Source organism: Barbus barbus, assembly GCF_936440315.1.
Source record: "Barbus barbus genome assembly, chromosome: 7".
Classification (NCBI taxonomy): Eukaryota; Metazoa; Chordata; class Actinopteri; order Cypriniformes; family Cyprinidae; genus Barbus; species Barbus barbus.
Genome location: NC_136735.1, coordinates 30,481,558 through 30,501,995, shown reverse-complemented (window position 1 = coordinate 30,501,995; position 20,438 = coordinate 30,481,558). Strand labels below are relative to the sequence as shown.

The window sequence follows — 20,438 nt, the reverse complement described above, 5'->3', positions numbered from 1 at the left end:
AACCAAAATGCCCAAAAACAGAAGCATGTTCTTGGCGCATTGTTGTCCGAAATTACTTCAAGATGACCCTGCATTAGTGAGGCTGAAACTGTCTGATCTGTCATTGTTTATATGCCTTCACAACTTAGATTTAGGTCTTGTGAAATGCCAAGTCTCTGACTGAATCATCTATAAATAGTACATGTTGCTGCTGTACTACTTTGAGATCAAGCAATTCCTCTCAAATGATTCCAGATTCCTCTATATGAGTAAATGTGTAATCATTAATCCTGAGACATAGTGTAGTCAGTCTATTTTGGCGTAGAACTATTTGTCCTTCTTATCCTCCACGACCTCGGATAAATCCTCCTGCCTAAGAGTCTTCACTCGGGCCTCCATGTTGGTGATCCTCTGTTTGATCTTGTTCTGGCTGGATGTCCAATCTGCCAGAAGACGAGCAAATTTGGTTTGAATCACATCTAGATTGGTCTCCAGGACAGAGACTTTTTCCTCCAGATCCTTCGGGTCTGCACCAGCATTGGCTGCAGCCTCGTCAATGAGATTGTCTTTCATCAGAATAGCCTTACCTTTCTCCTCTAGCGCCTTTTTGGCTTCTGGGTACTCGGTTAACGCCTCCATTAGGTCATCTTTTGAGAGCGCGAACAGATCAGAGTATCCCACGCTCCGTATGTTAGCAGTCCTGCGGTTACCGGCTTTACTTCCTTTGATTCCAAGGATGCTGATCTCACCAAAGTAAGCACCATCGCTGAGCACCACAAACTGTGTGACACCATCATCTGCCACCACAGCTAGTTTGCCTTCTTTGATAATGTACATTTCCCGCCCAATGTCTCCCTTCTTGCAAATATAGTCACCTGGACTGAAAACCTGTGGTTGAAGTTTAAGCACCAGCTCAACAAGAAGACCCGCTTCGCAGTCCTGGAAGATACGCACCTTCCGAAGTGTTTCCAGGTGCACGTTGATGGCGATCTCCGCCTTGAGCTTGTCTGGGAGGTTCTTGAGCACTTCCTTTTCATCGCAGGTCTTCTGTTCAGTCCAAAGGTAGTCGAACCACTTCACGACACGGGCCTCCAGATCTTTGGTGACCTTTCGGAACTGCATGTACTGCTTGATGGAGTCAATCTTGGCCTGGAATTCCGCACGCGATGCATTCATGTTGGAAATCATGGCACCGACGTTACCAACGATGGTGGCAAAAATGAGCACGCCGATGAGAAAATCAGAAACGACAAATAAATACTCAATGTCTCGGACAGGCGGTGGCGTTTCTCCGATGGTGGTGAGCGTGAGAGTGGACCAGTACAAGCAGTAGATGTACTTCCTGGCAAGACGGCCGAACTCGGGGTCGCTGATGTTGGGGTAAACCCAAGTGTCTGTGCCAAAGCCGATTGTTTTTGAGATGGCGAAAAAGATGCAGCCGTTCCAGTGGATGATAATAAGGATATACAGGACGAGATTGCTGATTCGGAAGATGTTGGGGAAGTTGGTTCTGGTTTCAGTGCGGTCAAAGAACTCAAAAAGACGAGCCATTTTGAAAAGCCGATTGAATCTCAGTTCGGGATTGTTGTAACCCACTTTCAGCATTAATATATCTGTTGGTATCATGGAGAACACATCAAATTTGAATTGCGGTGACTTTTTGTAGTGTTCCCACAGCTTCTTAGATTCTCTCACTAGCAAACCTTGCTCCAAGAAACCTGTCAAAACAATTTCACTGTCATGTAAAGTGCTTACAATTTTTTTTTCCCTCTATAGCAGCGATTTCAGAAGTTAAGTTCTGTATTTTAGTAATATACGTTCTTCAATAAATAGCTATTATAAAAAGAATTTACATCTTGATTTTATTTTATTGTAACAGTTTAATTTAGAAATTGTTTAATATAATATTCATGATTTATTCGTTTAAATTCTTTTAAATCACCCCTTGGAAATTTGCTGAGGCCCCCTGGTTGAGAACCACTGCTTTAGAGGGAGTGTAGTTAATTTACTGTTATAGTTAAATATGACTAAACACAAACAGTGACTAATAATAATCTCACCTGTTCTTGATCTCACAAACGTGTCAATATAGTAGATGACATCGGATGAATAATCCAAAACTATCCATAAGATGGTGTAATCATCTTGCAGTTCATTAAAACAGGATCTGTTTAAAAAAAAAAAGTTAAATTGGCACTGTCACCAAACAATAACACCAGATAATTTAAGTACAAAATATGATGATATATATTTCTGCATATAGTTTTCTTGTTTCTTGTTTGATAATTAGCTGTAATATTCTTATTATTTTAAATACTAAGTAATATTTATAATTAATAATTAAATGTAATTGCTAATTAATTAAGAGTTGTTTTAATATTATAAAATATATCTCCAAAGCATTAATATAATTTAATAATTGGCATACAATATAATGGATATAATAATATATTATTTTAAATTTAAATGTGAAAAATCTAATATATAAATTTACCTGGTAACAAGCATCATTAGGTTGAAGAAGACAGGTATTGCTACAATGGTCAACCAGTGATAGTACATATCTGTTGCTGGATCCATAATCCAAACATGTTTTCTAAAATAAAAGTTCACAAATTTACTAAGTTCTGGACTGAACACATAACTACAGTTAATTGCATTTAAATTGAGTAAAAATACTTACGGTTTCTCCTCTTCCTTTTTATCATCCTTTTTCTCATCTTTTTTCTCATCCTTTTTTGGTTCTTCTTTCTTATCATCTTTCTTTATCTCCCTGTCATCCTTTTTGCTGAATTAAAATGCTAATTGTTATTTAGGAGGTAGCACATAGCAGAATGTACTTATAACGTAATAATATTTAACTTTCTCACATACTCATCTGTATTGTTGCAGTTGTTCATATTCAGTGTTGCAAGAGGCCAGTGATTTGCATTGTTGTTGAAACTGTAAAGACAATGATATGGTTTTATTCCTGTAGTTTGATTAGAGTTAAAATGCCAATTTTCGGAGGATGCCAATGCTCAGACAACATACAGAATTACCAAATTTTGCCAGAAATCAAACATATTAAGGTTCTGCAATATATACAGTGGGTACGGAAAGTATTCAGACCCCCTTAAATTTTTCACTCTTTGTTATATTGCAGCCATTTGCTAAAATCATTTGTTCATTTTTTTCCTCATTAATGTACACACAGCACCCCCTATTGACAGAAAAACACAGAATTGTTGACATTTTTGCAGATTTATTAAAAAAGAAAAACTGAAATATCACATGGTCCTAAGTATTCAGTCCCTTTGCTCAGTATTTAGTAGAAGCATCCTTTTGATCTAATACAGCCATGAGTCTTTTTGGGAGAGATGCAACAAGTTTTTCACACCTGGATTTGGGGATCCTCTGCCATTCCTCCTTGCAGATCCTCTCCAGTTCTGTCAGGTTGGATGGTAAACGTTGGTGGACAGCCAATTTTAGGTCTCTCCAGAGATGCTCAATTGGGTTTAAGTCAGGGCTCTGGCTGGGCCATTCAAGAACAGTCACGCTCCTTCATATTTTAGCTGTGTGCTTAGGGTCATTGTCTTGTTGGAAGGTAAACCTTCGGCCCAGTCTGAGGTCCTGAGCACTCTGGAGAAGGTTTTCATCCAGGATATCCCTGTACTTGGCCGCATTCATCTTTCCCTCGATTGCAACCAGTCGTCCTGTCCCTGCAGCTGAAAAACACCCCCACAGCATGATGCTGCCACCACCATGCTTCACTGTTGGGACTGTATTGGACAGGTGATGAGCAGTGCCTGGTTTTCTCCACACATACCGCTTAGAATTAAGGCCAAAAAGTTCTATCTTGGTCTCATGAGACCAGAGAATCTTCAGGTGTTTTTTAGCAAACTCCATGCGGGCTTTCATGTGTCTTGCACTGAGGAGAGGGCACTCTCTTCCGTCGGGCCACTCTGCCATAAAGCCCCGACTGGTGGAGGGCTGCAGTGATGGTTGACTTTCTACAACTTTCTCCCATCTCCCGACTGCATCTCTGGAGGTCAGCCACAGTGATCTTTGGGTTCTTCTTTACCTCTCTCACCAAGGCTCTTCTCCCCCGATAGCTCAGTTTAGCCGGACGGCCAGCTCTAGGAAGGGTTCTGGTTGTCCCAAACGTCTTCCATTTAAGGATTACGGATGCCACTGTGCTCTTAGGAACCTTAAGTGCAGCAGAAATTTTTTTGTAACCTTGGCCAGATCTGTGCCTTGCCACAATTCTGTCTCTGAACTCTTAAACCATCTGCGTCCCTATACATCAGGGGTGTCCAAACTCGGTCCTGGCGGGCCGGTGTCCTGCAGAGTTTAGCTCCAACCCTAATTAAGCACACCTGAAGCAGCTCATCAAGCTCTTACTAGGCACACTAGAAGCTTCCATGCAGGTGTGTTGAGGCAAGTTGAAGCTAAACTCTGCAGGACACCGGCCCTCCAGGACCGAGTTTGGACAGCCCTGCTATACATCATTCTGCTAAACATCTCCTTTTGTAAGTCATATGGATAAGAAACCAATAAAGGTAAGCGATAAGACGCTTTGGATCAATATTTTATTCACAACATAATGTCTTAAAATACCTTATAGGGTTATGATAACCAAAACAGTCCAGAGCTAGATCAAGCTTTGATCTCTGTAAAGCAAACTATCACTTTAATTAAATCATTTTTTTTCCCACTAATAAAACTAGTTTATCATTAGCTATAGCTCCACACTGGAGAGCAGCTTTATAACAGAAAATCAAGTTGTAATTCTAACAGAAAGCGACACTTACTCTGGTTTTTCATGTTTAATACCATAAAGCTGCTTGAATTAAGGCTATCTATTACATAAAGTACTAACGTTATATAAATAAACATGATGTGACCGGACTTTACTGGAGTACTGAACTTTAGAGCTCATCAGACATCTAAATCGTTGTAATCAGATGCATTTCTAACTGCTGTTTTCTCCACGTTGTCAGTTTTTGTTGTTTATTTCGTTATTTCGAGGAAAGCGCGCAATTGTATTTACATATTCATACAAACGCCGCTCAGGCAAAGAGTATAGAAGATACTCTTTGCCTAAGGTTCAGGTGTGTCTTCTCTTAAATTGCATCCAGGAGGGATGAATTACATCATTGTGCTACAGCGCCACACTGGTCGAACCGCAGTATTGCAGGCTCTTACATTAGCTCATACGAGATCAAACGACTACTCGACAACAAAAATATTTGTCGACAATTTTTTTATTGTCGACGTTGTCAATAATGTCGACTAATCGTTTCAGCCCTAGAAATGAGTGTGCGGCAGACAGCAGGGGATTATAAGGTCACTGTCAGCACATCCTCTGTTGTTGTCTTGAGAAACACCTAATCTCACTACAGATCACGGGGCATTACGTTAGTGCTGATTACGTTTCCTCTCCAAGTATTTCTGATAATTAGCTGCACATTTAGTTTAATGGAAATGCAGGAATTGTGCATTCATGTGGTCACACCTTCTGCAGACCAACAAACCAAAAGAACAAAAGCTATACTCTATACCAAGGGTTTTCATGAGCATTATAATATTTGGGGGTCTGTGGCATCTTAAAGATTCAAAACCCCTGCTCTCTACAACAAAATGCATGATGCATTACTTTAATTTCAAATTTAGTTTCAACTTTGCTTAACCCTATGAAGCCTTTATCATAGTTGATACACAAATGGCCTTTAAATTATCAATAAGATTTGCTGAAAACCCTGATGTATACACTGTGTACATGCTTGCATTTTCACTCACTTCCTCATGCGCAGTTGGTCCTCTCCTCTGTTATGGCATGATGCATCCATTTGCTCTGCCATGTCTTCAGACTCCTCTGTTATCCTAACTGAATCACTGCATTCTGAAGCTTTACATTTGGTGGATCTTCCTCCAAACCTTAGGATGAAATGGGACATCCTGAAAGTGAAGGTACAATAACTTATTAAAATCACTTTTAATTAATAAACACTCCTCAAATTTCCAAAAAAGTAAAATATCAAATCACCTGCCCATTAGTTCACAGGGAGACTGATCACTGCAAATGAGACAAATATACCAAATTAAATATTTGGAACCAGACATGCATTTAATGTGAGAATTGTTCAAACTAGATGGCATATGTTTGTGGAATCTCCTCTGACCTTTCCCCTCTCTCGATCCATTCAATAGCTGGTTCCGGAGTGAAGGCGGATCTTTGTGAGGGGTATGATTGTTCTGTGCAGATTTTAGCCATTTTATTTCCCGTTAGGCCATTCACTGCAATTAGATCACATCTGGAGCCTTTGGGTAATCACTGCTGTAAACTGAAATGCACTTTCATTAGTGGACAAATGTACTTCCACATGCAAAGTGGTTACTATCCATTCTGACACAAACAATGTTCAAATCTATGAATAAACAGCATTACAGTATTAAAGTGGTGCATTTTCACACTGCTGCACTTTGACCATTTTTGTCTCACAAAGATTAAAAATAAAACCTTGTTCTATTTTAGGAAAGGATAGAAGGATAATGGACCCATGCCAAATAGATGCAAGTGTCTGATCTCACTGTAGCTTAAATGCCACGTGGAATCAGTGGTGTCTTCCAGGAAGAAAAGCTGGTTTAAGACAAAAAGAGCCTGTGGTTTTGCACAGGACATTTCTGATTGAGACAGGGGGATAAACATGGTTCTTCCTTCCCTCCTGCGTGCTATAACTGGGGATTCCCTTAGCCAAACATGCTAAGATCAATCTTGCAAGTGCTTGAACTTGAGAAGCATCTCATAAAAAGCTTCAACCTCAGTGAATATTTGTTTGCACTGTAGCAATTCTGACAATGCCTCTAACCAAACAGTTGCTGTTTATTCAAAGTCCCGTGCATGTCTTAATTTGAAGCCCTGCTAAAAGGCCACCAGAGAGAACTCTTTTAGAGATGAAAACGTATAAAAACCAACAAAATTCAAAATTCCTTTAGATCTCACATAGTGTCTAATACAATTTACATCATATAGTTTAGTTTTGAACAGAAAAAGGCTATTGAGCTTAATCACAGATCTGCCTGAGACATCAAAGCTGGAAAGACTTACTGTTAAATCCAGTTTACCAGTTTATATTCTGTGCAGAGCCATAACTTTTCAAGAAAGTATATATATAGACCAGATTTGTCTAGTATAACCATAACTTTTCAAGAGAGCAAATTTAACATTGGCTGCCCAAAACAATTATGACGGAGAACAGGGAAATTGTTGAGACAATCAAATCAAAGAACAAATACATTTAAACATTTGTTTTATAATGTTGATATATAATAAAATAAAAATATAATAGATAAAATAAAATATATTAAAATACGAAATTAAATAATAGTCTATGTACAAAGAAAAAACAAACAAACATGCAATTTGTAATTACAAGCATTTACATTTTGTAATTATAAGTAATCAATATGGCTTACATTTTACACCAAAATTGTCTAATTTGTAGCCTATATTTCTCCTCTGCCAACGAAAATAGTTCCAAAAGAAGTCAAAATGTTGTTGCTACGCAAGTCTGAAGGCCATTGCACACTGAGTTCAAAAATTTTGTCCGAAATTTTCGCACGTTAAAAAATAAATACAACCTCACGTTGTGTCAATCACGTTTACACACTGCCTCCGACACTTTCGTCCGTCATAAAATAAAATCGGATCAGGTTCGATTTTCAGCGTTTTCGCATCCGTAGCATGCATTTTGATAGGAAAGGATGAGGAATACGGAAAAACGCATACGAAAATTTCGGAGTCAGTGTGCAATGGCCTTGAGCGACGAATCGCCGGTTTGTGATAAAGTAGGCTACATTTGTGGAACGCGATTTTCCTTCCCTGCTCAAAGCGGTCTGTGATCACACAGCTGCAGCTCCACTCCGGATTTTCCATTTCCCCTCCGCACTTGCGTTAAAGAGAAACCGTACTGATATAGTACTGCTAAATGCCAGAGAAAACGTCGACGATCTGATTTTCAAAAAGGCGCATCGAACTGCAAGCAAAATCAGACATCTCCGTGAGAGAAAACACCGATACCTTGACTTTTATAAAACCCGCTCTTTTTACAAACTCTGCTCCCCATCTTTAGCCTACTCTGAAAACAGACAAGCGGAGTGATTCAAAAAAGTGAACCGTCTTGTTGTTATAGACTACTATTATCTTACGTCGGGGCTCGTGGAGCTCTGCTTGACCAAATCAAAATTGAGGACCGAAACTAATACTACAACAGACAAACAATAGACTTAAATAAGTGAAGAGTTAAAACAATATGTCTGGGAATTCAACAAGCAATTAAATAACTGCCACAAAAAGAAATTAGAAAATACTTTGACAGAATCACACTCACTTTGCCTGAGCTGATTTACCTGTAGCGTGAGGATCTGCATAAACTCCGGCAAAATGCAAATTATTCCACAGGACTTAGTTCTTCACATCAGCGAAATCATATTCCACAAATAAAATAGGTTCAGAAGTATTCACATGATTTGAGCATTGCTGCACCAACAACAAAAAAAAACTATCCTGTCGAACCCAAACGAGTGTTAGTAGTTCTCAAGTAGCTGATGGCACGTGTCTTTCCCTGTCTCCACGCGCACCTGCCAAGAAAGGTGAGAGTGTTAGGCTGCGCTGGTGGAGAGCATCCAGCTACTCCTCCCCACACCCCACCTGTCCAATAATAACACTCTGTCACTGAGAGTATGCTCAATTTAAAAGACTTTAGAGCCCAAAACATTTGAGTTTTACAACACAGCGCATAGTAAAATAAATAAAATCCTGTGTTTACAGGATTCTGTGATCATAATAGAATCCCCTCTGAGTCAGATGAGATCTTACTGGATAAACTGAATACACTTTGATTCTTAAGAGTCATATTCATTATTTTTTTATCTGAACCAAACTGTTTTGGAACTTCTAAAAGATTTACATTTGTTTTTGTGCAGTGCTGAAATCCTATATAAGAAGAAAAATCCCATCAGGAACAATTAGGATTTGTTCCAGTTAATTCCAACAGAAATCTTTTAGGATTTTTTGCTAGATGATTATGATTCTGACTTCTATAAAGAAGCCATTAGTAGCTCTATTAGTTTATGAGCTCAGGTTATATAGCTACTCATACATACCACCATCAATATAAATAAATAATATGTAATAATTCTTAAATTTGTAGGCCTATGTGTAACCTAAATTGTTTCAACAGGCTACTTTTTTTTCAGTGTACCGTTCACACAAAGAATGATAGCGTCTGCACCAATGTTGTGTGACATCTATCGTTTTAAATGCTTTGAAGCAGGATATCAATGTTTGTATCTTTCATTAGCTGGAGAAAAAAAATAAAAAATTCTAAAAGTGATTCCAAAAATATAATTCCGCTGTGTCCTTTTACATTTAGAATTATTTGTTTAAACTTTCTTTCATTATAGTATCATACTTGGCCTTAAAGCTAGTCATTATGAATCTATATAGTTGTTTTAGTTAATCTGTGTTGGGCCCTGGAAACGTAAACCATGTGTTAAATAGTTTGAGTAGAGCTTATTATGCTAACTCAGCTTCAGTTAATGGATTGGGTGCAGTAGGGTCAGCAGCCCATGAAAATGTATGGCTTAATTTCTCATAGAAGTTGTAGCAAGGTTTGAATGTTTCACTTATGATTTAAGTTCATAAATAAAATTTTCTGTTTGTGCATTTAATAAACTGTTATCTTTAATCATCGTACTATGGGAACTACCAAGTTTATGCTCCTTAAACCTTTAATGCATTCTGCACTGTCCTCCAGCCTCAAACTGAGTCTTAATGGCTTGTGCAATAAACCTGTAAGCATTCCACTAGGAAACCTTGCATACTGCTGCTTTACCACAGAAAGATCAAGTCCTGACCAATCCTCTGAATCTGCTGGGTTTAGGAAGCCTTTTGAACAGAAGTCGTAATCTGGGTTTACCCACTAATGCGCTTTCTTGGACTGAGTCTTAAGAATCTGTCAGGTGTATCTATCTATCAGTATTTTTTTTTTATCTCATAGCATTTTCTTAAAGAAAGACAGTAAATGCTAGAAGAAGAATGGAAATGTGATAAATTGTTCATCGTATTACTGTGAAAACAAATATCAAATCACACGATGGTCAAATTATAAATAAACAGTTAGCACTATGGTTATCAGGGTTTTTGTGTTGTTGCAAAGCTATTAATTTGTTAATTACCTCAACCAGATAATTTAGTAAATTATGCAAGTTTTAGTTTCATTTGAATTGTATTGTGATGCTCATTATCACTCAGAATTGAACTGTCCTATAAAAACTGAATTAATCAGTCTATTGCAGCTAATGCCTCCAAGTGAATCTGTTATAGCTACTATCTGTCTTGTTGAATGTCGTGAATCTCATTATTTCAGATCTTTACTCATGAAAATGTCTCATTTGTTGTGACCCCCAGTGTGATTTTTGCTGCTGATTGCAAACAGTCATTCTCAGACAGCACGGCCATCTTTGAGAGGATAAACCATCATCAAATAAAATGATGTTTAATCTTTTGATGTCAGACTTCAAACAAGAGCGGCAGAGCAAACGCTAGTCTCTAATCACTCTGAAATGATAATGAAGCAATTCCATTGGAGAATTCGAAATGAGAAGAGAACTAGTCCAACATTTGTACAATTATAGAGACATTTTTCTTATTTGAGTTAAATGTTAATTGCCATTCTCTGCTCATTGTTTTAGTTTAATTTTTAAATAATTAGCTTATGATGTTCAAAACATCACTTTTGATGTTTCAGTCAGGTATATTCCATCTCAACTACTTTGTTCAGCTAATCATACTACTGTCACTGTAGTACAATACATTATGTTAGTTGTATTGGGAATAATTACACATATTTTTCTCTAGTTTTACATCCACTGAAATAAAAATCTGCCCATATGCAAAGAAAAAAAACTCCAGGTTAAATACACCTGAAGTGTATTTAGCATTTGCAACACAAGTGTCCTCAGAAAAACAACAGATGTGGAAAAAAATAACTAGTGCATATTCCATTTACATGTCTTGTAAATAAAGTATTAGAACTATACTAAGGTCTTGTCTAAGTCCAGTTATGGTTCTTGGGTTTCTAATGACTGCTATAAAGCAAAGCTGTTTGAGCATGTTAACATCAAACATCTCCAGAGATGGCTCTTGTTTACAGGTGCTGTTGATAGTCCTGGGGCCGGTTGCATAAACTGTTAAGACTAGTCTCAAAAAGTTAGTCATCTAATTTTTTTTCTTCAAGACTGGTCATAACTTTTGAAATTCAGTTAAATAAAGGTAGATATGTCTTATTTGTATTGGAAAAAGTAAGACTGATTAACCCTTGGCAACTGCTATTTGGTCAAACAAGTTCTTAAGACACAGTCTTAACATGGTGGCTAAGTTTATGCAACTGGCCCCTGGTCTTATCGCTGTACCGCTGTGTGGTTAAAATTGACTCCTTACGTAAGTTCACACCTTTATAATTACAGAATGCCTCCAAAAACTAAAAATAATAACTGTAAAAAAAACATTAGAATTTATTGTTATTGAAATGAGATATCAGTGAGTATCTCACAGAGATACTATTACTGTATTTTAAATATTTTTTATTTACATTTTACATTTTTTGTTTTCATTTTAAATTTAGATAAAGTTTTAGTAATGTTGTGTTTTTGTCATTTTCTACATTTTAATTTTAGTTATTTTAATATTTAATAGCCCATGGTGTTACATGGCAAAAAATAAAAACAAAAACAAGCACAGTGCTCTGGTTACATGCATGCGATAAAGACTAACTTCAGGATGCATGGCATGTGTGAATATATTATTTCTGCCTTCAGTGCACTGTAAGAGATGAGTCATGCTCCCATGATGATATATGCATGCTTTTTCAGTTTTGTTGCCAGTGGTTTTCTCTGAGGAGGAAATGCAGACAGCGCCTCCTCAAAAATCTAGAGAAAATAACTGTGAAATAGCCCAATAATAGGCTAATACAAATAATAATGTCACTAGTGTCTGAAATGTAGAAATTTAGGGACAACTGCATTCTTGGTTGTGGGATTGATATGTACAGTCAATATCAAAGCTCTGTAGTTTTTATTAGCAAAACATAAGGCAGTGCGATATAATGATAATTGAGAGATACCAATAAACACTCATGGAAAGCCTTATATATTTAATACTTAGATTTTAATGTGATTTTTCAAATGTATGTATGATCTAGGTATAATGTGTTTACAGTTAGTGTTCATCCTGAAATATTACTAACAATAAAAGTAATATTTCAATATAAGAGTATAGACATGTGTACAGTTTCATGACCTCAAAGGGCATGTTTAATATTGTTCTAAATACAAGTCAAGTGACCTTTATTTATATAGCGATTTATACAATACAGATTGTGTCAAAGCAGCTTTACGTGTTAAACTGGAAAATAATGTTTTAGTGATACAAAATAAATTCAATTTTGTTGTAAAGCAGCTCTGTAAAAAGGATAATAGTTACAGTGAAAATGTTATTATATTTGATGAATTATTAATCAGAGAACAGAAGGCGTGTAAGTTTTGATCATTGTTATTGATTTTTATAAAGAAAATATATAAATACCCTTTATATTGTTAGTTATATTACGAGACAGACACTTACTGGACTGAACCACATTATACCTTATTCATCTTTTTTTTATTAAAAAAATCATGCTAAAATTATATTAAATATGATAAATCAGACTTTTGAGCTCCCATTGATTTACAAGCTATCAGAATGTCATCTTACTGACTGGAGAGATAAATATCAGCAAAGGCAAGAATTTTATTTATTTATTTGCATCTAAATAAAATGTAGGGTTTTTTCTCCTTCATCATTCTTACTACAGTATATACTATATGAGCCATACAAGCCTGATGTGTATTTTTACATTTTGGCTAAAGTTTCAATAAACTGTTTCAAAAAAACAACAAAAGTACAAAGCTGTCACTGGAGTGGTACAAACGAGAGTGTAGTGTAATGTAAGTGTTTTGCAGATGTGTGTTTATGTCTGTCTAAGAGATTAAAACTTTCATGCGTCATTGATCCTTTGGTCTGGTCAGCTTGCACGTTGGGGGAAATTGCAGCTTTAGACTGGAACAGTTTGTTCCTTTTTTCAGTTATAGACTGAGGTTCAGCCAGTGATATCCATCCCTCTGTGGAAGCTACTGATAAAGTTCTGCCACGATCAGCAAATGTTTAGCTTTACAACAAATGTCATTAAAATCCCCACTGACTGTGATTACAGCAGGAGACGGGGAGGGGAGGGGTGAACATGATGTCACACCATGCCTTTACAAAGGGTGTGACTTCCTTAGTAATGCCAGAAAGATAAACAGTTCATGTTTAACTAAGTACAGTTGGGCAAAAAAGTATTTGGTCAGCCACCAATTGTGCAAGTTCTCCCACTTAAAAAGATGAGAGAGGCCTGTAATTTTCATCATAGATACACTTCAACTGAGACAGAATGGGGGGAAAGAATCCAGGAAAATCACATTGTCTGATTTTTAAAGAATTTATTTGCAAATTATGGTGGAAAATAAGTATTTGGTCAATAACAAAAGTTCATCTCAATACTTTGTTATATACCCTTTGTTGGCAATGACAGAGGTCAAACGTTTTCTGTAAGTCTTCACAAGGTTTTCACACACTGTTGCTGGTATTTTGGCCCATTCCTCCATGCAGATCTCCTCTAGAGCAGTGATGTTTTGGGGCTGTTGCTGGGCAACACAGACTTTCAACTCCCTCCAAAGATTTTCTATGGGGTTGAGATCTGGAGACTGGCTAGGCCACTCCAGGACCTTGAAATGCTTCTTACGAAGCCACTCCTTCGTTGCCCGGGCGGTGAGTTTGGGATCATTGTCATGCTGAAAGACCCAGCCACGTTTCATCTTCAATGCCCTTGCTAATGGAAGGAGGTTTTCACTCAGAATCTCACGATACATGGCCCCATTCATTCCCACCCCCATGCTTCACAGTATGTATGGTGTTCTTTGGATGCAACTCAGCATTCTTTCTCCTCCAAACACGACGAGTTGAGTTTTTACCAAAAAGTTCTATTTTGGTTTCATCTGACCATATGACATTCTCCCAATCCTCTTCTGGATCATCCAAATGCTCTCTAGCAAACTTGTGTAGCCGTAGGCCCTGTTTTTAAGTTTTTTCATGTATCGGGTACAGAAACCGAATAATCAAATGTAAAATAGCATTGCATAGTCATTGTTATGGTAAGAAAACAAACATTTGTACCCTTTCAACACAATGTCAATAATACATTAAGACTGTATATTTCTAAATGAGTTCCAGAAGTAGAAAATAACCACCATGTTTCTGTCACAGTAAAGGCTCCTAAACCTACCGTGACATTCGACTGCCAATCTAATGGAAATGCAAACTTCACATGTGGCATTGCAGACAAGGTAAGAGAGACATCTTCATAGCCTCTAAAATTATGCAATGCATTTGTATTTTCAACCAAAAAGAAACTGATTAAACTATGAAGCTTGAAAAGTTCACGCCACAATCCTTTACAATTATAAAAGTAATAAAATGCCAAAACTTAAATATACATGTATTAATTTAGCATAATACATGAAAAATTGCATTCATATATATATATACAGTGGGTACGGAAAGTATTCAGACCCCCTTAAATTTTTCACTCTTTGTTATATTGCAGCCATTTGCTAAAATCATTTAAGTTAATTTTTTTTCCTCATTAATGTACACACAGCACCCCATATTGACAGAAAAACACAGAATTGTTGACATTTTTGCAGATTTATTAAAAAATAAAAACTGAAATATCACATGGTCCTAAGTATTCAGACCCTTTGTTGTGACACTCATATATTTAACTCAGGTGCTGTCCATTTCTTTGGATCATCCTTGAGATGGTTCTACACCTTCATTTGAGTCCAGTTGTGTTTGATTATACTGACTGGACTTAATTAGGAAAGCCACACACCTGTCTATATAAGACCTTACAGCTCACAGTGCATGTCAGAGCAAATGAGAGTCATGAGGTCAAAGGAACTGCCTGAAGAGCTCAGAGGCAGAATTGTGGCAAGACACAGATCTGGCCAAGGTTACAAAAAAAATTCTGCTGTACTTAAGGTTGCTAAGAGCACAGTGGCCTCCATAATCCTTAAATGGATGACGTTTGGGACGACCAGAACCCTTCTTAGAGCTGGCCGTCCGGCCAAACTGAGCTATCGGGGGAGAAGAGCCTTGGTGAGAGAGGTAAAGAAGAACCCAAAGATCACTGTGGCTGACCTCCAGAGATGCAGTCGGGAGATGGGAGAAAGTTGTAGAAAGTCAACCATCACTGCAGCCCTCCACCAGTCGGGGCTTTATGGCAGAGTGGCCCGACGGAAGAGAGTGCCCTCTCCTCAGTGCAAGACACATGAAAGCCCGCATGGAGTTTGCTAAAAAACACCTGAAGATTCTCTGGTCTGATGAGACCAAGATAGAACTTTTTGGCCTTAATTCTAAGCGGGATGTGTGGAGAAAACCAGGCACTGCTCATCACCTGTCCAATACAGTCCCAACAGTGAAGCGTGGTGGTGGCAGCATCATGCTGTGGGGGTGTTTTTCAGCTGCAGGGACAGGATGACTGGTTGCAATCGAGGGAAAGATGAATGCGGCCAAGTACAGGGATATCCTGGATGAAAACCTTCTCCAGAGTGCTCAGGACCTCAGACTGGGCCGAAGGTTTACCTTCCAACAAGACAATGACCCTAAGCACACAGCTAAAATAACGAAGGAGTGGCTTCACAACAACTCCGTGACTGTTCTTGAATGGCCCAGCCAGAGCCCTGACTTAAACCCAATTGAGCATCTCTGGAGAGACCTAAAATTGGCTGTCCACCAACGTTTACCATCAAACCTGACAGAACTGGAGAGGATCTGCAAGAAGGAATGGCAGAGGATCCCCAAATCCAGGTGTGAAAAACTTGTTGCATCTCTCCCAAAAAGACTCATGGCTGTATTAGATCAAAAGGATGCTTCTACTAAATACTGAGCAAAGGGTCTGAATACTTAGGACCATGTGATATTTCAGTTTTTGTCAACAATTGATATAGTCAAAATGTCAACAATTCTGTGTTTTTCTGCTGTGTGTTTCTGCTGGGGTGCTGTGTGTACATTAATGAGGAAAAAAAAGAACTTTAAATGATTTTAGCAAATGGCTGCAATATAACAAAGAGTGAAAAATTTAAGGGGGTCTGAATACTTTCCGTACCCACTGTATATATACAGGTGCTGGTCATAAAATTAGAATATCACGAAAAAGTTGATTTATTTCAGTAATACCATTCAATCATAATAATTAAAATAATCATCAAAATTAAAAGAAATAAACATTTGAAATATATCAGTCTGTGTGTAATGAATGAATCTAATATACAAGTTTCCCTTTTTGAATGGTATTACTGAAATAAATTAACTTTTTCATGATATTCTAATTTTATGACCAGCACCTGTATATAAAAAAGATATAAAGTCATATAAATACAATTTTAATTAAATGAACCTGTAAGCTATTTTCTCAAAAACAGGTCATTTGTTGTAACCAGTGCAACGCTTCAGTTTCCTGTAGTCTCATATGCATTAGATTCAACATGTTGAGTTAGATGCAGGTTGTGATGATAAACTGAAACATAAACACATTTAATACATAATATATATATTTTTGACTGTTTAAGCCACTGTTAGATACAGCATTTTCCAAATCTCTTTGTTCAGAAGGCACCAGACAGATCTGGAAGACCTCTTTATATCCTGCATAGTGCATTTAACTGAATGATTTGATTTATTTTATGTTTTAATTGTACTCATCTTAAATGCACAGTATCAGGGTTAACATTAATCTTCCTTGTTTTTTATCACAGGTTTGGGGGCCCTCTCTGTAATAAACAATGAAAAATTATGAAAGTTCAGTTCACAGTGAAAACAAAATTAAATCAAACACAACTTGCAAAAAGTCGTTTGGACATGTTTTTGGACATTTACCATGATAGTACTGTGGTATTTTTGGAAGTACCTTGGATTACTATGTTAATAACATGGTACATGAATTTTAGAAAAGCACCAGATTACAATCTGACACAATTTTTCTATATGGAACTGTTTTTTGCAAGTGAGGCTAAATAAAACCTTGAAAGTACAACAATTAAAGTAAACATACAATGGTTAATTTTCATTCAATTTTAATAATCAATATCCACTCACCCATAACAATCAAAGTAGGACATTTTTCCTGCTCTTTACGGTTGATGTGAATGTAATAAAGTTATTTTACAGTAAAAGGGAAGTTGTCCAGAAGATGGCAGTATTGGATGAAAATTAAATTGTCATGCAGTTGTTTATGTTAAAAAAATCACAAGGTCACTGGTATATCCTCCTGAGACCCAGCTATGGAGTTTTTGCCTCTGTAGTGGACATTCTATTTCGGTGAATTTCTCTGAGACCTCACATGTCACAGTTGTAAGTCTGGATGTCCTGTACAGAGCACATTCAGGGCTTTACAGAGATACTAAATGATTGGAAGTTTCACCATGACCACACCCTCTCCTAGGTCTATAAAGATGGCTAAATTTAATTTAGTGAAACATTTTACATCCTTACGGAAATATGATTATATTTTGTAATTGTCATTTAAATCTGAATAATTTTCTAATTGTTTGTCATAAAGCAACATCTCAGGCAAATGTTATGGGTTTTCAAATTCAAATATGACTTCCTGTTATGAAACAGGACATCATTTCATACACGTCCACTATAGAGGACACCAGGACTAAAAGGATGTTTATGATGCATTTTGGGAGACATGACAATTAAATAGGAAAATTAATTATATATCTATTTTGTTATGAAATATTAGATATTATTATGAAAATCTGGCCAATTATTACTCCCATTATGACAATTCTTTTTTCAACATGCTGTCCCAACAGCAACCCATTAATATGCAAATTAGATACAGTATCGATACACTGTGTTTAATGGGAAAACCAGTTTATGGAAATTTGTACAGGCATATTGCATAAAGCAAAATGGTATATCAAATCATTTTGTTATATATATTATATTTTAGAAGAAAAAAATCCTGAAACCTAAAAATGTATTGGTGATTTAAAAAAAACAAAAAAAACATTGTTTTTGCCTTTTTGATGTCTATTCATGCCATTTTATTTAAAAAAAAACTTAGTCCTAGTGTCCTCTACAGAGAAAAATATGAATAAAATATAATTTTTCAAAAATGCTAATTGTCAATTTTATTCTAATGCTCTAAACAATGTAATGACATGAAAAAATACTAAATTCACAAAGCTTTTTTTTTGGGGGGGGGGGGGGGTCTCAGGAGGATATAAATGGCAAGGTTTTTATTATACTTACAGGCTATCTATTTACTGTTTTGTTAATTTATTTTGCCTTGAAGAATGTACAGAAATATGTCAAATCAATAGCAAGACACAGAAAGTGTGATGTATCAGATCAGAATATGAAATATACACATTGGGCTAAATACTGTGCTTTTGCAATTTGCCACATAAATATATAATAAATATACTGTGGATATGTAATCAACTCAGAGCAGCTTTCCCTTTCTATCTACCTAATTCACATGAGGTTGTGTAAGGAGTTTGTCTGACACACGGCCACTGATGTTTCCTCCCACGATTCAAACAAACCCCATTTTTAAGGTCGTGACCCACCAGTTGAGAAACACTGTCCTAGTTTGATCCAGTATAAGATTAAATATGCATCACACTCAGAGCAAGCCTTTCTGTATGCTTTTTCTATCTACCTAAATCATGTAAAACTGTTTTTAAATCAGTGCTTGCCAGCTTTCTAGTCTGCAGAATTGAGATAAAAATAGCTGGCCAAGTTCACAAAATATCAGATCCATTCTGTATTTGTTAGACAGAAACACCTGCTTGACAATGCAGCACATTCCACACCTGTGATGCACAATGTCAAAATGCCTCCGTCTACACAACTGACATCTTCAGTTCATGGTTCTGTCTGCGTAACCGCCAACTCTAATCGCGAACAGGAAATTCTTTGTTTCCTCCAGTTGATTGTGAAAAGGTTCTGGAACATTTGCTGTTTTCAGAAGAGCGATGAACTGCAAATACAGTCTGTTATTTTTATTCCTCTGTGGCTTTGCTGCACTCACTGGTAAGATGTGATTACATTTTATATATGTTTTTTTTTCACAAGGGTATTACTGATCAAAAATGAAGTTTTGATATATTTACAAAATATCTTCATGGAACATGATCTTTACTTAATGTTCTAATGATTTTTGGCATAAAAGAAAAATGTATAATTTTGACCCATAAAATGTATTTTTTGGCTATTGCTACAAATATACCCCAGCAACTTAAGACTGTTTTTTGTGGTCCAGGGTCACATATTAGTGTGAGATATACAGTGACAACTTTTTCTTTTTTTTTTTATCCAAAAGTGGATGTCCTTAAATAAATAATATGTGTGTGTTTTAAAAATTTGGTCCAGTTAACTGTACAGTGGTGCCACAGTTCTTCTGGATTCAGTCTGTCTCAGTTTGTTCTGTTTCTTCATGTGATTCCAGACAGACTGGAAGATGATGAGATCAGATCTCTGCGTGGAGCACTGGCTGTTGTCAGACTCCTTGTGTAAACAGCAATCTCACTGGATTATTACAATTAATGACAAAATGAGTGTTTGGAAATGTAAACTGATATTTCCTACTGACACACTACAGCAAATGATAGAAATAACTGACTTAAAACCACTTTTAGCTGGTGAAAATACTAGTGTTCTAATAATTTGGCCACCACTGTATATAAAACAATACTCTAAATATGCCATTATTTAGATAACAAAGTAAATATATGTGTGTGTGTTTGTGTGTGTGTGTAAAAAGGGACAAAAGGCAGGCAACATAACAGCATGTCTGAGCGTGGAAGAACTAGAGGGCATTTGAAGGTAACGGTTCCAGTTAAGTTGTAACCCAAGATGGATTGTAGTCATGATGTAAGCACTAGACCTTCCCAGAAAAGACAAGCTTTTATAAATAGCACAGGTGCATGCTCAGCATAGTTTATACAGCCGCCTGTATATTTAATATTCTATTAATGCTGAGCTGACGCATGTGAGAGGGAACAACACTCTGCCCAGGCTAATTTTATTGGGCTGTTAAAGATCAGGGTCAATCATGAGTGCTATTGATTTGTTTTACCAGGAGGAATGTCCTAGATAACACATCAATAGAAATAGAAAAACAACAGCATCTTTATCAAATCAGAAGCAGAAGATACAAGAGGATTTGCGTTAATTCTTTTATTCATAGGACAGTGCAGCATATATTGTTTGCTGAGTCTGTTCTCCCCCACCGCTGCTAAACCATCTGCACACACAGGAA

General features: G+C 36.8%; 2 protein-coding genes across 2 annotated transcripts in view; one reads left to right on the top strand and one right to left on the bottom strand.

The window, feature by feature from the left end:
- The window catches only part of LOC306873025 (cilia- and flagella-associated protein 221-like), a 31,667-nt gene extending 14,448 nt beyond the window's left edge, over nt 1–17,219 (top strand). The window contains exons 26-27 of the mRNA XM_079422017.1: nt 14,366–14,445; nt 16,918–17,219. Coding sequence (XP_079278143.1) covers nt 14,366–14,445; nt 16,918–16,938 — 101 coding nt within the window. The 3' untranslated portion in view covers nt 16,939–17,219. The remainder of the gene's footprint in view (nt 1–14,365; nt 14,446–16,917) is intronic.
- Nucleotides 307–6,305, bottom strand: LOC306873031 (cyclic nucleotide-gated channel alpha-3-like; the record flags this gene model as incomplete). Its single annotated transcript, XM_079422025.1, has 8 exons — nt 6,144–6,305; nt 6,008–6,037; nt 5,761–5,919; nt 2,854–2,922; nt 2,663–2,767; nt 2,474–2,575; nt 2,040–2,146; nt 307–1,697 (listed from the first exon to the last, which is right to left on the bottom strand). Exons 1-8 carry the CDS (start codon nt 6,233–6,235, stop codon nt 307–309), a joined length of 2,055 nt encoding a protein of 684 aa, XP_079278151.1. The 5' UTR covers nt 6,236–6,305.
- Nucleotides 17,220–20,438: the final 3,219 nt, after the last annotated feature.